This window comes from Camelus ferus, chromosome 17, assembly GCF_009834535.1.
Source record: "Camelus ferus isolate YT-003-E chromosome 17, BCGSAC_Cfer_1.0, whole genome shotgun sequence".
Taxonomy (NCBI): Eukaryota; Metazoa; Chordata; class Mammalia; order Artiodactyla; family Camelidae; genus Camelus; species Camelus ferus.
Genome location: NC_045712.1, coordinates 26,037,858 through 26,053,480, shown reverse-complemented (window position 1 = coordinate 26,053,480; position 15,623 = coordinate 26,037,858). Strand labels below are relative to the sequence as shown.

The 15,623-nt window shown below is 39.9% G+C and overlaps 1 protein-coding gene and 1 pseudogene across 3 annotated transcripts in view; one reads left to right on the top strand and one right to left on the bottom strand.

Annotated features, from left to right (window-relative positions):
* Positions 1 to 5,325: 5,325 nt before the first annotated feature.
* Positions 5,326 to 7,554, bottom strand: LOC116657311 (annotated as a pseudogene).
* Positions 6,900 to 15,623, top strand: part of ARIH2 (ariadne RBR E3 ubiquitin protein ligase 2) — a 45,725-nt gene continuing 37,001 nt past the window's right edge. Inside the window, exons 1-3 of one of the 3 annotated variants that reach the window (XM_032458551.1) lie at positions 6,900 to 7,077; positions 9,654 to 9,717; positions 11,074 to 11,416. In XM_032458551.1, coding sequence (XP_032314442.1) covers positions 11,168 to 11,416 — 249 coding nt within the window. In that variant the 5' untranslated portion in view covers positions 6,900 to 7,077; positions 9,654 to 9,717; positions 11,074 to 11,167. Of the gene's footprint in view, positions 7,078 to 9,653; positions 9,718 to 11,073; positions 11,417 to 15,623 lie in introns of those variants that run through there. The other 2 variants (XM_032458550.1, XM_032458552.1) reach the window with 2 other exon arrangements.

Below are 15,623 nucleotides of genomic sequence, written 5' to 3'. Positions count from 1 at the left end.
CAGAGGGAAGGGAAGGGGACAAAGGGTTAAAGGAGAGTTTAGAGTTCAGTGTTTGTGAAGGTGGGACTGAGGCTGAGGGAACTATCAAGAAAGGAGAGAGAAAACTGATAAGACAAGGTTCCTGAGGTGGTAGTGGGGGGATCTGGTGTGTGTGGCATCACCTGGCACTGTGGCATCACTAGTTTCTTCTAAATGTCCAAGTATCTCCAGGACTCTAACTCAATCTCTGGAACTGAATCCTGGCACAAGAGTCTTTAAAGCTCTCTGACTGAGAAGCTGCATTGTTAAGAATCTCCAAGAGAGAAGGAAAAGTGTTCAAGCTAAGCAAGGAGACAGCTCACAAATATAAAATACAAAAGACTGTTGTATAACACATGACACACTGTAGGTGCTTAAAAAGTTGAGTGTAGTTGGGTGAGTTATAAAGTGGGTGCCTGTCCTTAAAGGGCATCAGTATGGCTGAGGGGAAGAATCTCAGACTTTGGAACAAGAAAGGCCTGTTAGGAGAGAGCTCAGGTACAAAGCAGGTTGTGAGCTCCTGAGGAGGCCTGAGGTTTCCTCCTGACTTCCTACCCCAGGGAACACTGTCATCTTTGTGTCCCACAGATTATGTCCACCCCCTCCCCTACCATAAGCCTACTTATCTCACCATGAGAGGGCAGGACTGGGTCAGTATCCAGGCCACTCATTTACTGAACACTTCTGGTTTGAAAAACTCTGTATTCACCACTGGATTGGCCTCAGGAATTTTATTAGACAGAAAATCCAAGATTTAAGGTTTGGCAATGGGACCTTGTTTATCTCATTTATGACCTGTAGTGTTCCAGCTGCAAAAGAGGAACAATTTTAGAGTCAGTCTGCACTCAGAGCAGCTTCAAGAAGAGATGGTGTTTGTTATAGAACAGCTCTTCTGGTAAACTCTCCTGGTAAACCTGGATATCTCCATGACAGACCTGAATGTGGACTCCACACAAATCTACCAGGTTCTATTAAATCCTCATAGGGTAGCTGATAATCCACTAAACCAATGGTCTTCCTACTTCCTCATCTGATAAGCCTTACACACAGAAAACTTACCTGAAATTTAATTTGGCTATGTCATTCCCTGGCCAGAAAACCTCCTCAGCTGCTCAGAATAATATGTAAGGATGATGATAATAGTAGTAGTAGTAGTAGTAATAATAACAACAACAACAACAATAATAATAATAAATATATAAGTGGTTAAAGGGCAGTCAAGGCTTTTCATAATTTCATGCTAGTTTATTTATTCAACCTTGTTATTCTGTAGACTGCATCTTCATCTCTGAGCAAATTGAGCTTCTCCTGGGTTACCACACAGACCTGTTACTTAACAGACCCCTTCCTACTGTCCCCTTTACATACACTGTCCCTTTTAGCATAGAGTTTCCTTCCTCTCCCCACTCCATAACACACTGATGCAGGAGAGATATACCAGGCTGCCCATATTCTAGACATTGTCCACCCAGTGGTTCTTAGCCTTTTTAAGGGTAAAGAATTCCAGGAAAGTGCACATATGCATATGCACTTCCAGGTTTGCTATCAATTTCATGAGAATTTAATGCCATTCTTGAACCTCAGATGAGAAGCCTTGTTCCTAAATCCTGGGTGTCAAGCATGGATAAGAGAGATTAATTTTTCCAATGTCTTTTCTTCTTTCCTTCTTTCCTCCTGGCTTCAAATTCCAAATCTGGCTGAAATCTCCCCAATCTCTATTTTTCTCATGGACTTCAACCCTGCCTCTCTAGCTCCCCACAGGGATCTCAAACTCAAAATGTGCACCTGAAGGTAAATTGTGTCCAGGAAAAAACAACCCATAAGAAATAAAATTCTAAAAATATTCCACAGGTGATTGGAATTAAAGCATAGACACTCCTAGAAATCAAGAGAAAGCTGACTGATCAACCTGATAAATTCTCTTAAAAAGACAGAAAGAAGATAAACAAGTTTCAGCTGTATAGCAACGGGAACTATACTCAATGTCTTATAGTAGCCTATAATTAAAAAGAATGTGAAAAAGAATATACATATGTATATGTTCGACTAAAACATTATGCTGTACACCAGAAATTGATACAACATTATAAACTGACTATACTTCAATTAAAAAAAAGAAAAAACCCCCCAGATGATTGGATTTTTAAAAAGACAGAATGAAAAAAGAAAGCCTGAAAAATAAGAGAGAAATTGAGAAACTGTGGGACAGAAGATAGATGTTGAAGTTCCAACACCTCTCTAATAGGAGTTCCACTAAGAAAAGATGGAGAGTAAGGAGAGAAGAACATAATCAAAGAAATAGAGACAAAAATATCTCATATAGGAAATGTAAAACTTTCATGTGAAGAGGGCTGGTAAATACCAAGCAGGATGAATAAAAAAGACATCTATATGCAGTGTGGCAAATTTTCAGACATTACTCATTTCTAACTTTTAGAGGCTATGGCATAACACTGATGCCAGAATCAGATAAGGATGGCATTCACACACAAAAAGGAAACCAGAGACCACTGTCACTCAACGTATGAATACAAAAATATTAAAAGTAAAATATTAGCAAATCAATCCCAGCAGTTTTAAATGGATAAGGTATTTTGACCTAGCATAGTTTAAAATCAGCCAATCTCATAATGTGATCAGGACACTAACAGTAATGGATGAAGATCCTATGATCATCTCAATAAATGCTAAAAAGCATGTGATATTTGTGGTAGACATGGAGTTGTGCCTCCTAGAACCTCCTTCAAGGAAGGTCTGGCTACACAGCTGCGGGGAACATGGCAGCTGACAGCCTTCAGCTCTCAGTCCTTCAGGATGTGCCTCAGCTTCAGAGAACTAACTCCCCTTAGGTTACACCCTTCCCAAGAAAGCCCATACCCAGTGACTAAGCAAGGCAGGGATTTCATGCCAGGCCAGTCTGGCTTGGTATAAGGTACTCTGACAGGCAGTATTCACTCCAGTGCTCCCTGCTGGGTTGTTGGCAGCGTCATTTGGCCTGCAGTTTAAATCCTACCTCTGCCCAGTTCTGCTTCCTGCCCCTTCCCTTTACATATGTTGGTCCCTAATAAATATCTTGCTCTCCAACCTCCATCTCAACATTTCCTTCTAGGGAGTCCAGACTGCAATAGTAGTATTCAACATCATTCCTTATTAAAAACTAGATAGAATAAAAAGGAAAAGAATATAAAACTGTAAACTTAAGATTTGAAGTAAACTCCCTTGTAATGGATAAAGAGTAACTACCTTTTTTTTTTTAAAGCAAACTAGTAACTATCATATTTTTCTTAGCAAAAGTATGTAATAGTAAAATATTAGAAAGTTTCCTATTAATGACAGGAACAAAGGTAAAGATGTTTTAAATCATGATTACTGCTGAAAGTTTTACTGGACATGGTAGCTAATGCAAAAAGACCAATAGGAAGGGAGGGAGGGAAAGAAGTAGGAAAGTAAGGAATAAAGAAAGAAGGAAAGAAGGAGGTGGGAAAAAAAAGGAGGGAGAAAAGAAACAGAAGAAAGAATAAATTTAAAAATTTAATACTAAAAATCGAGTTCAAAATATCACTATTTTTAAGGGATCCAAATGCTTACTTTGAAAATTCAAGAGACGGGGGAGGGTATAGCTCAGTGGTAAAGCATGTGCTTAAACACAAGACAAGATACAATAAACTTCCTAGAAGAAAATGTAGGCAAAGCATTATCTGACATACATCTCAAAAATGTTCTCCTAGGACAGTCTACCCAAGGAATACAAATAAAAGCAAGAATAAACAAATGGGACCTAAATAAATGTACAAGCTCCTGCACAGCAAAGGAAACCATAAGTAAAACAAAAAGACAACCTACAGAATGGGAGAAGATTTTTGCAAGTGAAACCGACAAAGGCTTGATCTCCAGAATATATAAGCAGCTCATATGACTTAATAAGAAAAAAACAAACAACCCAATCCAAAAATGGGCAAAGTACCTAAACAAGCAATTCTCCAAGGAAGAAATACAAATGATCAATAGGCACATGAAAAAATGTTCAATATCACTAATTAATATCACTAATTAACAGAGATATGCAAATCAAAACTACAATGAGGTATCACCTCACGCCAATCAGAATGGCCATCATTCAAAAATCCACAAATGACAAATGCTGGAGAGGCTGTAGAGAAAAGGGAACCCTCTACACTGCTGGTGGGAATGCAGTTTGGTGCAGCCACTGTGGAAAACAGTATGGAGATTCCTCAAAAGACTAGGAATAGACTTACCATATGACCCAGGAATCCCACTCCTGGGCATATATCCAGAAGGAACCCTGCTTCAAAATGACACCTGCACCTCAGTGTTCATAGCAGCACTATTTATAATAGCCAAGACATGGAAACAGCCTAAATGTCCATCAACAGATGACTGGATAAAGATGATGTGGTATATTTATACAATGGAATACTATTCAGCCATAAAAACTGACAACATAACGCCATTTGCAGCAACATGGATGTTCCTGGAGAATGTCATTCTAAGTGAAGTCAGCCAGAAAGAGAAACAAAAATACCATATGAGATCACTCATATGTGAAATCTAAAAAACAAAACAAAACATAAATACAAAACAGAAACTGACTCACAGACATAGAATACAAACTTGTGGTTGCCAAGGGGGTCGGGGGTGGAAAGGGACAGACTGGGATTTCAAAATGTAGAATAGATAAACAAGATTATACTGTATAGCACAGGGAAATACATACAAGATCTTATGGTAGCTTACAGAGAAAAAAATGTGACAATGAGTATATATATGTTCATGTATAACTGAAAAATTGTGCTTTACACTGGAATTTGACACAACATTGTAAAATGATTATAACTCAAAAAATGTTAAATGAGGAAAAAAAGAACTTTTAGGTGACTGGAAATATACCAATTTGGGAATTGAGAATAAAAATTTTCTCTGGAAATATTAAAAAAGAAAAAGAAAGGAAGAAAGGAAGAAAGGAAGGAAGGAAGGAAGGAAGAAAGGAAGAAAGAAAGAAAGAAAGAAAGAAAGAAAGAAAGAAAGAAAGAAAGAAAGAAAGAAAGAAAGAAAAGAAAATAAAATTCAAGAGAGGGGGTAGGGAATAGCTCAGTGGTAAAGCATGTGCTTAGCATGCACAAGGTCCTGGGTTCAATCCTCAGTACCGCCATTAAAAAAACAAACATACAAAAAAAAATAGCTTTTCAATAAATTAACAATAACTAGAGACCATGAAAAAAAGAATCCTCAAAATAATAATGAAACCCATAATATATGCAGTACTAAACCAAAGATCCACATGAATAAAGCTATAAAAATTCAAATACATAAAATAAAAATAAAGTAAGTGTAAAGATATATTATATTCCTTGGATACAAGAACTCAGTATTGAGGATATCAGTACTATCCTTAAGTTATTCTTAGAAATTCAGTGCTCTTCAGTGGGTTTTCAAAAATGAAACGTCAACCTGAATCTAAGTTTTATACAAAAAAAAAATTGTATGATCTTGGCTAAGAAATTTTTTAAAAGATCATAAGGATAACTTGTTCTACTATATATCAAAAACAAACCATTTAGCTCTAATTAAAACTTTGTATTAGAGTTGGACTAGGCAAACAGAACTTCAAATACAACTGAGACTCCAGATCCATGTATACATGGGAATTTAGACCATGATAGAAGTGCTTGTGTGATAAAAGTGGATAAAAGATGATGGTCTATTCAATAAATGGTGTTGGGGCAACTGACTATCAAATTAGAAAATATAAAACTAGACTCTCTACACATCCTACCAAACAAATTCTGGATGGATTAAGACCTCAACAAAAAAAAACAAAAATATTTTACATGATGTAAAGGGATATGTTTTGCCAAAACAAATAAGTACACTGGATTATAGACTTTTACGTTGCTGATATATAAAATTCATAACCTTGCAATATGTTACTCACTCATTTCTATTAATTTTCACTCCAAGTTAATTTGGGACTTTCTAGTATTTAAATGCACTTGATTTGGGTTACATGCTCTGAGTTAAACTGGAAGCTTATACCCTGTATAAGAAATACACGAATACATGCAAGCAGAACTAAAAATAAGAGCCTGTTACACATCGATATCTTGAATATCAGTATATAACTACTCGTATATGGGTGGAAATGGTTTGGGTTGTCTACGGACGTGCACAGCCAGGAGGCTCCCTAACATCTCTGGCTTTACACTGGCGTTTCCACTGTTGTGCCGCAGCAACTTGAGTGAGGCTTCGTGGCTCTATCGATCCATAATACTTGATGAAAGTACTGAAAATCATAAAGGCACTTCCCATACTGTTTGAAGAAACTGTGCTACATTCAATCTTGAGTGAACGGGAAACCAGAGAATTAGGCGGCAAACTAGGCAGTGGAGAGGGAAGCGGAAGACGGGCGTGGATCTCTGAATTAGGGGCCATCAGTCAATGGCCTCGGAACGTAGGCAGAAATTCTCCGCCCGCCGCGATGATCCGAAGACCCAGCTCTCCTTCGACAAGATAGAGGCTGGGAAACAACAGTCTTTTATTCACTCCACGAATGTCAGGATGTCTTCTCCGTGCCGGACACCGAGCACAAACAGTGACGTGAAGGAGTCTGTCAGAAAAACGCTGGTTTAAAATATCCTGGTGGGCGGCGCTGGTAGGCGAAACCAAAAGAGATGCCTTGACCACTCTCCAATAAGCCGAACTTTCTCCTCTGCTGCCTCCCGCAGTCGTCGGCGTTTGCCCTGCGCTGAGTTGACTCTAGGTCACTTCGCTGGGCTGCAGTGAAGCGTCACGGGAGGGGCGTTATTACCCAGCGCCTGCCGCGACCCCGGCGACCGCGGGTCGACCCCAGGCCGGAAGTGACGCAACCGCTCTGAGCACTTCCGGAGCTGTGGAGACGGCTCCGCCGGAGGAAGCAGCGCGGGCCTGGACCGGCGTTGGCCCGCCGCCTCCGTCGCCACCGCGCCTGTGTCCGATTCTTCTGGCCTGGCCAGACTCGGTCCGGCACGCCTGGGCTCAGCGGCCGCGGGGCCGCGGCTCCCGGTAAGTGCGGGGCGCGAGTCGCGGCCTTGTTTACCCTGGCAATTGGGGGGAGGGGGTGAACTCACCGCGCGCCTCCCTAGCTCGGCTGGGGCTCCGCCTTCGTCGCTGCCCGCGAGGTCCCTGCGCTCCCGGCAGCCCATACACAGTCTAAGCGCCCTCCGCCACCCGCCGAGGACCAGCTAAAGGCTGCGACAAGGGCGAGCCGGCGCCTGGCGTCTGTTTTTCCTCCTCCCGCCGCCTGCTCAGATCGCGGAGAGGTCGGAGGCCAGCGCCTCTGGCCGACTGGCGCCGGCGCATCTGGGCCCTCCGTGCCCGGCGCCCCGGGGAAACGCCGCGCCTCAGGTGCTCCCCACTCGAGTCATCATTGGGAGTTCTCGCAATGCCGCTTGCGCGGTTAGTTAACGCCCGCCGGTGAAGGGTCCCGCAGCGCGTGGACTCCGTGTCCTCTAGGATATCCCGTCGCTTCAGACGGGACATGCGGCCCAGGAGCAGCGCAGCCGCCTCGCCGGACACTGCTGTGCTAGCCGTGGGGAGAGGCAACCGTGTTCTCGGATGACTTCACCTCAGTACTGTTGCTCTGTCCCATAGAACTTTCTGCCACAATAGTCATATTCTGTTCCTTTGCTGCTAAGCAGGGTAGCCACTAGCTTCACTTGGCCCTTGAGTATTTGACTTATGGTTAGTGCGACTGAAAAACCAAATGTTATGTTTTATTTAATTTTTAAGTTGAGTTAAATTTAAATAATCTCATGTGGTTAGTGGCTACCGTATTGAACAGGGCAGGTCTAGTGTAGGGTTTTGAAACTAAGTTGCTGGTTTATATTTTGTGCAAAGCAGTTTTCTTCGGAGATGTAGACTTAGTAAATGACCAGTTTTATTTATTATATCTGGAGTAAACATTGTCAGACCCACCAAAAAGTCCGTGTTTTTTTGTTGTCAACTTTAAACTGAGAAGTCTTAAGTTTGGCTTCTGTAGCCTGTGGTGGGTGTCAGGTCTTACGAACACTTGACTTTGACCAGGCCGGGCGGGAGGAGTTATTTCTGTTACTCTTTTTCTGTTCGGGATGTAGGAATAATATTTAACATCCGAAGGAAAGCAAAGCATTCTCATCAGTTCTTTTAGGCAGTAACATACTGGCCCCTTTAAGCAGTGTCAGTACTCTTTCAAGTAGAATAAGGATATTCTAACTTTGAAAGAATTAAAAGTTAAGGTTTTATTTAAATCTGGACCTAGAACACCCAATAAGCATGAAATGACAGTCTCCTTTTTGGAAGGGAGCATGAAGTCTTCCCCTGCTTCTTGATACTTAGTTGGTGAGAAGCCTCTGGGCAACCTGTAAGCCCAAATCCTGAGGAGAAATTCAGAGAAAGTGAAAAGCATGCTCTTTTGTTGTTATTATGGAGGTAGCTTTGTGGATAGTATTAGGCTCCCTGGGAGGGTGATGGGGAGTTATGAATCCTTAGGCCATGGATCTGGTGAAAGTATGACGCTGGGCTCTACTGGTTGCCAGCAGTGTGGTTCTCGTACTTAATCTTTTTGAACTCTACATTCCTCATTTGTAAGAAGAGAATGATAGCCAATTTTACAGGGTTATAAACATTTAATGAGAATGAGTCTGACCTGAGATTGGCTCTCGTTAAATGAAAGCTATTATTGGTAATGATATTTTGTAGATGGGAGCAATATTTATAATGCTATTTATTCATATTTGGCCAATAAGCAATATTTTACATAGAAATACAGATAAAAGAAAAAAGATTGGAAGAATCAATTCTTCTGCAACTGTTTTGGAAGTCATCTTCCATAATCATTGTTTGGACTTTGATTTTCATTTAGTTTATATTTTCCTGTCTATGAAGTACTTTTGAAAGTTAAAAGCTCTGGTTTTCCAAGAAATTCAAAAGGATAAAGAAATGAACATGAAATTTCTAATTGAGTAAGCAAGTAGTACTTATTTAGTCTTGGATAGTGGGATCTGTAACTGAGAAAGTCAGATGGCCCTTGAGCATATCAGAAAAGAGGTGGGAAATGGTATCAGTATTGCCCAATGGACATTCTATTGGGGACTTTTTTTTATTTGAAAATAATTTTTTCATGAGTAAATTGAGATCTGAAATATTGGTAGTATTCTGAAAGTGTTAGATTACCGCAGTTTAGATGACTTTATAGTAAAAGTCTAGTTTAAGTCAGTTACAATTTGTGATGTCAACCTCTATGTAACATTTAGGATTGAAATTGTGATAGTTAATTTAGAATATCAGAACGGTAAGAGTAAGGTGGTGGGCTTTTAAACTGACGGAGGAAACTGGGTATCCATTTCTATAACCAGTACCCCAGGTTATATTATTGTCAGCTGCTTACTTTGGATACTTCCCTTTTTTAGAAGACCATGTAACTCTTGTCAATATATAATATATAATTATGACATATGGATTTCTGTGGGACTTATAAGAAAATAATTTCTGGTCCCTTGCTGCTTGTCCTTTTGAATGTCTTTGCTTTTTGAAAAATAAATTTGCAAACTCAGGGTACCAATTTAAAGATATATAAATAGAATTATCTCTTTTCATTTTAGATGGAAATTATATGACAAAGACTATTTGGGTGACATCTTCCTGAAAGATCTTCAAGAATTACAGGTATTTTTAATTTAAAGATTAACTTTGTCCTAAAGGAAAAATACTATAATTAAGTTTAGTTGTGATTATATGGTTTTATCATACAAAACAATTTATTGAAAGTCAAACTGCAAGTAATATTACTGCCCTTTCATTACTGTGACTTTTTAAAAACAACTTGAGCATTTATAGATAACATACCAGGCTTGGAGTCACTGATATTTTAGTAATACCATTAAAATGTGGCTCTGTAGTCCTTTAGACTGGTTACATATTTAGTACACATTCATTTTTAATCTTTGTTTTAATTATAGTTGATTTTTTTTTTGGAGAGATTCTCTACTTCAAATAGATTTTAAATTTACTTGAGTATTTAATCCAGATTTGGTTATGTAAGTCATTTACATACCATTCAATCCAAATGCTGTTGCATTTTAAGGTCCTGTTAGTTTGGATTTAAATCACTATATGATACTGTTCCTTGCAAATGATCGCTTGAACTAGTACTTGTGCAGAGAAGTTAATAGGTATTTGCCAAAGTATTCTCTGAGATGAAGTTAGCACTTGTGACTGTTTTGCTTTCTCAGCTACTGTTCTGTTTTCATTTATATGTAATTGAGTAACATTTTGATCTGTGAGGATTTTTCAGTAGCTGGTTCCATTTGATCTCTTGTTTCTTCACTCTAAATAGATTCTGGTTTTCCCTAGCCTTCATCCTGCTAAAGCCGAATATCTATAGTTTTCCTTCACTGTTGAATCAGTTTCTTTGCCTCTAAGTACCGCTGTTAAAGGATCAGTAGAAACCTTTAAAATGGAAAAATTAGTTAACTTTGCGGACTAGAGGAGGATGTTGAAGAGCTGTATGACTTTTATTTTTTCTTTCCTAACTATGTACCTGTTTTCCAGATATCTGAGGGCGATATCTCTAAAACAGTGGTATTCTTTCCCTAGATATTATAGTGGAAAGGAATTGTGTCCCTGTTTGTCTGTGTCACCACTCAGTGAGTCATGATTAGCTAAGAGATTTTAAACTTTGGTAGTTCAGCCTTTAGGTTGCTTCCCCTTTGGGCAGCCAGCTGTGGGGATGTGCTTCTTTCTCAAGGACTCTGGCAGGAAGGATAAGTCCAAGGAATTTGACTCCTTGACATGGAACAGATGATGCAAAGTTACCGTCATTAGCTGCTTCTGCCCCTCCAGGAAAGGGTTTTCTTTGAAAAGCCTAAGCCGGGTGATGATGGTGAAGTATGAGAGGAGAGCTGGAATAGGCCATAGTGGGGGTAGGACCAGGGTTATGCCATTTTAATTCTTCAGTGATTTCTGTTACAACTTCCTATAGTGAAAGTAAGTGACACTTATTTTTTTCTTTTCCTCCCTTAGAAGACAAAAACACTAATGCATTTGAGAACGTGGTAAAGTTTGGGGGGAGGGGAAAATACTGCTTTCCTGATCTGCAACTTGGCTGGATGTTAAGATGTCTGTGGACATGAATAGCCAGGGGTCTGACAGCAATGAAGAGGACTATGACCCAAATTGTGAGGAGGAGGAAGAGGATGAAGACCCTGGGGACATAGAGGACTATTACGTGGGAGTAGCCAGCGATGTGGAGCAGCAGGGGGCCGATGCCTTTGATCCTGAGGAGTACCAGTTCACCTGCTTGACCTACAAGGAGTCTGAGGGTGCCCTCAATGAGCACATGACCAGCTTAGCCTCTGTCCTAAAGGTGAGCAGTGTTGTCAATTCTAAGTATAATCCCCCCAATTAAATCTAAATATGAGTTGTTGCTAATGTCACCTCCAGACTGACTAAATGGCCTGTAGTTTGAAACCAAATTTAAGTATATGTTGCATCATCTGGATGCATTTGATGCATTTACTTTGTTTGCTAATATGTGTATATCTAAGGCCCTCAGATTCCCAGACTACTAAGAATTAGAAAGGAGGGGTAGGGTGGATTCAGGAAAGATAGATCAGAAGTATGTAGAAGCAGAACTGCATAGATTAACACTTGTTTCAGAAAGTCTTATGAAACTTGATGAGGTAAGATAGGATAAGCATTGAAATCACCATCTTCAACACAACCATGTGTGGGTCACTGATAAACGTCTTGAGAGTGTTACCCAGATGTCCTGGTTTGCCTGAATAATCAGTGCTTCTGGGCTAATGAGCTCATTTGTTTCATATACTGATGACTAATGTCTGTTGTTGAAAGAGATTTTAGCAATAATGAAGAATAACATAGGTTCCCATAGCTTATATTTCATTGGTTTTGGGGGATGTTAATATGGCAATTAAAAAAAAGTGACCAAATTAGTTATTCTAGCAAGCATCTTATTTTTAACACAATCTAGCATATGTTTCAATGTCTTGCATCTTAGGCCAATTATTGTCCTCCCTGTGTACATTTTCTACTATGTCATATTACAGTAGTATGTAGTATGCTTACATAGAACACAGTGTACTATGAATATTATTACTGTCATTTAGACAGTTTCCCAGCATGTTTCTCCTCTGACATTGGCCATTATGTGAAAGTGTGGACATTTCTCTTACTTTACTGTTTTCGCTGACATTCCTTCAGAAACTGTTATATGGATTTTGTTATTTGCTAAAATTTAAGATCAAGAACACATTGGCATGATTTCAACCAAATAATTTTCTTGTTGGTATTTAAATGGAAATAACTAAGATGTGTCATGTATGATTACTGTAAAAGTTGCCTTATCTACTAGTTCAAAGTCTTTTTTTCCCAGGTGATCGGCAAAGGCTAATACCTTAGATTTTAGATACTCAGGACTTTACTAGCAACTAGCTGGAAGCCAAAAGCTAAAGCTTTTTGTGTGTGTGTGACTCACTCCTAGAAGTGTTTAGACTTCTTCTCATGCTCAGCAGAAAACTCTGAAGAATGGAGGCCCTTTGGAACCTCTGGGTTTGGGATTTCTGCACCATAGCAATAACAAAACTGCTGGGACCTCTGCTTCCCGAGGGCATTTTCCTGGGAGAAAAGAGACATCAGATCTCTTTCTTCCTCCTCATGTACACCTCTCCCTGTCTGGTCAACTAGTTTCTTTTACTTTAACCATATTATGCACAGTGTTGGTAATAGAAAAGGAATTGGCAGGTGTGTGGTTTTGCGCTGGACAGTATTAATTGACTGAGTTCATCAGGATATTCTTATCTATGCATAGGAATTCACAGTCTGTCAAGCCCTCTGTGCCGACTTTCTTACTCTGCTAGAGACAGCTGAGGGGCCCAGGCCCCTTCCTCCTTTTTAAAAAAAATAGTAAAATCCATAAAATTTACCATTTTACATCCTTCTTTCTTATTAAGGTGTCATATTGCCAGCCCCCTGGAAAGCCTTCCCTTCATCTCTTCACCTTTTAGTACCCCAAGGGCTCCTTCAGAGTCTGCCTGTGCTTTCCCTGAGTGAGCCTCCTTGAGCCTCCCTTGAACACAGTGGTTGCCTCCTCTTTTGTTCTCAGTGCCCAAATGTTAGAGCCCATGTTTTTTACATCATATAGTGCAGTCTTCTGACTGCTTTGTGTTGTTTTATCTTTTCACATATTTTGGCATGCTCTTTCCAACTAAGTTGCCTCTTCCTGGAGGGCAGAAACTGCTTTATACCTTATCTCCCCCGTCATTCCTATCACAGTATTTCATCCCTAATAGATATTGAATACTTTTGGGGTACTTGTGGACTTTGTCACCTGTTGATGATGTTGTTCATGCTGCATGTGAACTACATCCCCTAGTCCCTGCTGTACATTCTCTACTGTCATGAAAGAGCATTATTCTGGTCCCAAAGATCACGAAGAGTAGGAAAAAAAAAAACTTGGAACAGAGATGAAGAAACGAAAAGAGATGGAATAAAGTTGAACCCCAAAGAAAGGGTTAAAGAGAAAATGAAGCAAAGAGGAAAATAATCCATGAAAATTTAAATAATGGTAGAAGTAGAAGATGAATTTTTTTCTTTCCATCCCTAGACCTTACTGAGGAGCGTGTTAGCACCATTTCCTTTCTGGGGTTGGGCAGCAAGGGTCTTGGCTCTTTTGGTGGGTTGGCTGCACAGAAAGGGACTCAGAGGTATTTTCAGTGGTTCAGGAATTTGACCAAGAGGCTAGGCAGAAACAGCTTGGTTAAGAGTAAAACAGGAGTCACACACAGTGTTCCTTCAGGCTGGCTAAAAACTAACATTGTTTTTAATTTTTGTAACCAGTATTTTTTGACACAGAGGGAATAATTTACTGTTGAATTTACGAACAGTGTTCACAGGTGCTTTGGCCACTCTCTCCCCTGTTGTATGTGTCTCTGAGGATGGAGCTCAATGGTCGTCACGCAGACCACTGCTGATTTCCCTCATTGGTCGTGTCGCTGTTTGCACAACTCTGACATTAAGATATTTAATTCTTTCATATGATTTAGGAGGTTTTTGGCTAATAGGAAATGTAATATGTGTGTGTTTAAAACTGTAGCCTTATGAACAGCTGTCTGTGATCAGAAGCTAAGTTTGAGGAGCAGCATCAATTTTCCACTGACACTCTTGTCTGTGTTACTCGTTTTGTTGTGTCTGGCAGTTGCCTGTGGATGAGCCATAGGCTAGCATAAAGTTAAGCCTTCTGTTACCTTTTGGGATTTGAAGTTTCTTAAGTAGAAAAATCCCAGTTGTTTGTGATGCTGGACTTCTGGTTTAGTGAGGGTCCTTGTGTCAGAGAGTAACTTCCTGTATGTATTCTGGGACCAATCCATGAATATGGTCATTAAGTGAGAAAGAAAAGTGCCCAGAGAATCAGATTAAGGGCTGAGGATAGATAGCAGAGAAAATGCTTGTTTGTTATCAGGGGGAAACTACTGGTGTTCGAATAATGGCAAAACAGAAGTATTCTTTGGGGAATGAGCTATCATCCTACACAGATGGAATAGTCGTGAAAGATTGTGTTATAAGAGGGTGAAAATCTCTGAGGAATATTTTTAGTGATCATATGTGAGTCTTTAAAGAAAACAAAGTTACCTTTTTTACATGCTATATTTTTATATGAAACTTATACAAAGAATATTGTTACTGCTATAGATGAGAGAGACCCTTTTTAGTAATAACAGGTATTTTTATTGCAAAATATGCAGTAGTTAGCTAAGAAGTATTTAGTCATTCAGTGAATCCTATTAGTACTGTTCCCTGAAACTCATGAGGCATTTGCTGTCAAGCTGCTCAGAAAGGGGCTTAGCCATGGCAGAGCCCCAGACAGAGCCCAGGCAGACCTGCACTGGGGATGGGCCGGAAGTGTCTCCTGCATCGTGTGCTCCTTCTCTCAGCAGCTTGTTAGGGCTATGGGCAAAAGTGGAGTGTTGCTGCTCAGAGCCCCACCCATGCTTCAGAAAGGAAAAGAAATAATCCACTTTGGGCTAGATCTAGTCCACGGAGCTACAGTGAGCTATCTGAGCTTTGTGTTGATATGAGAACCTTCAAGGTGGGTTGCAACAGCTGTGCAGGCAACAGAAGTCCATGGGTTGATTAAGCATGGGAGTGGGAAAGTTACTTTCTGATCTGGAGTGGGAGACCAGATGTATAAGTAAAAAGGAATAAAATGTACAGGATTATGAATGATGCCTGACATGTCTTTACTTTTGGAGGAAAGGAGTATATTTTTTTAACTTGAGTGCTGAACTATGCTGTTTACTTTCTCAAGCCTGGTTTTCCCCAGATAGGGTTAGAAAAATAAAACTGGTTATTATGAGTGTTTTTACTACAATTCTTCTTGCTTTATGAATTGCTCTATTAACTGCACTAGAGTTGGGAAAATGTTCCCTAGAACACACTATTCTGCCACCCTCTAGCTTGAATTTAAGATCTAGTGCTTGCTATCTATCCAGCAACATGTGGCTGGAAAAATCTCTCAAAATTCTTCTTCTGTGGATCATTTTTCCCTTTTGTGG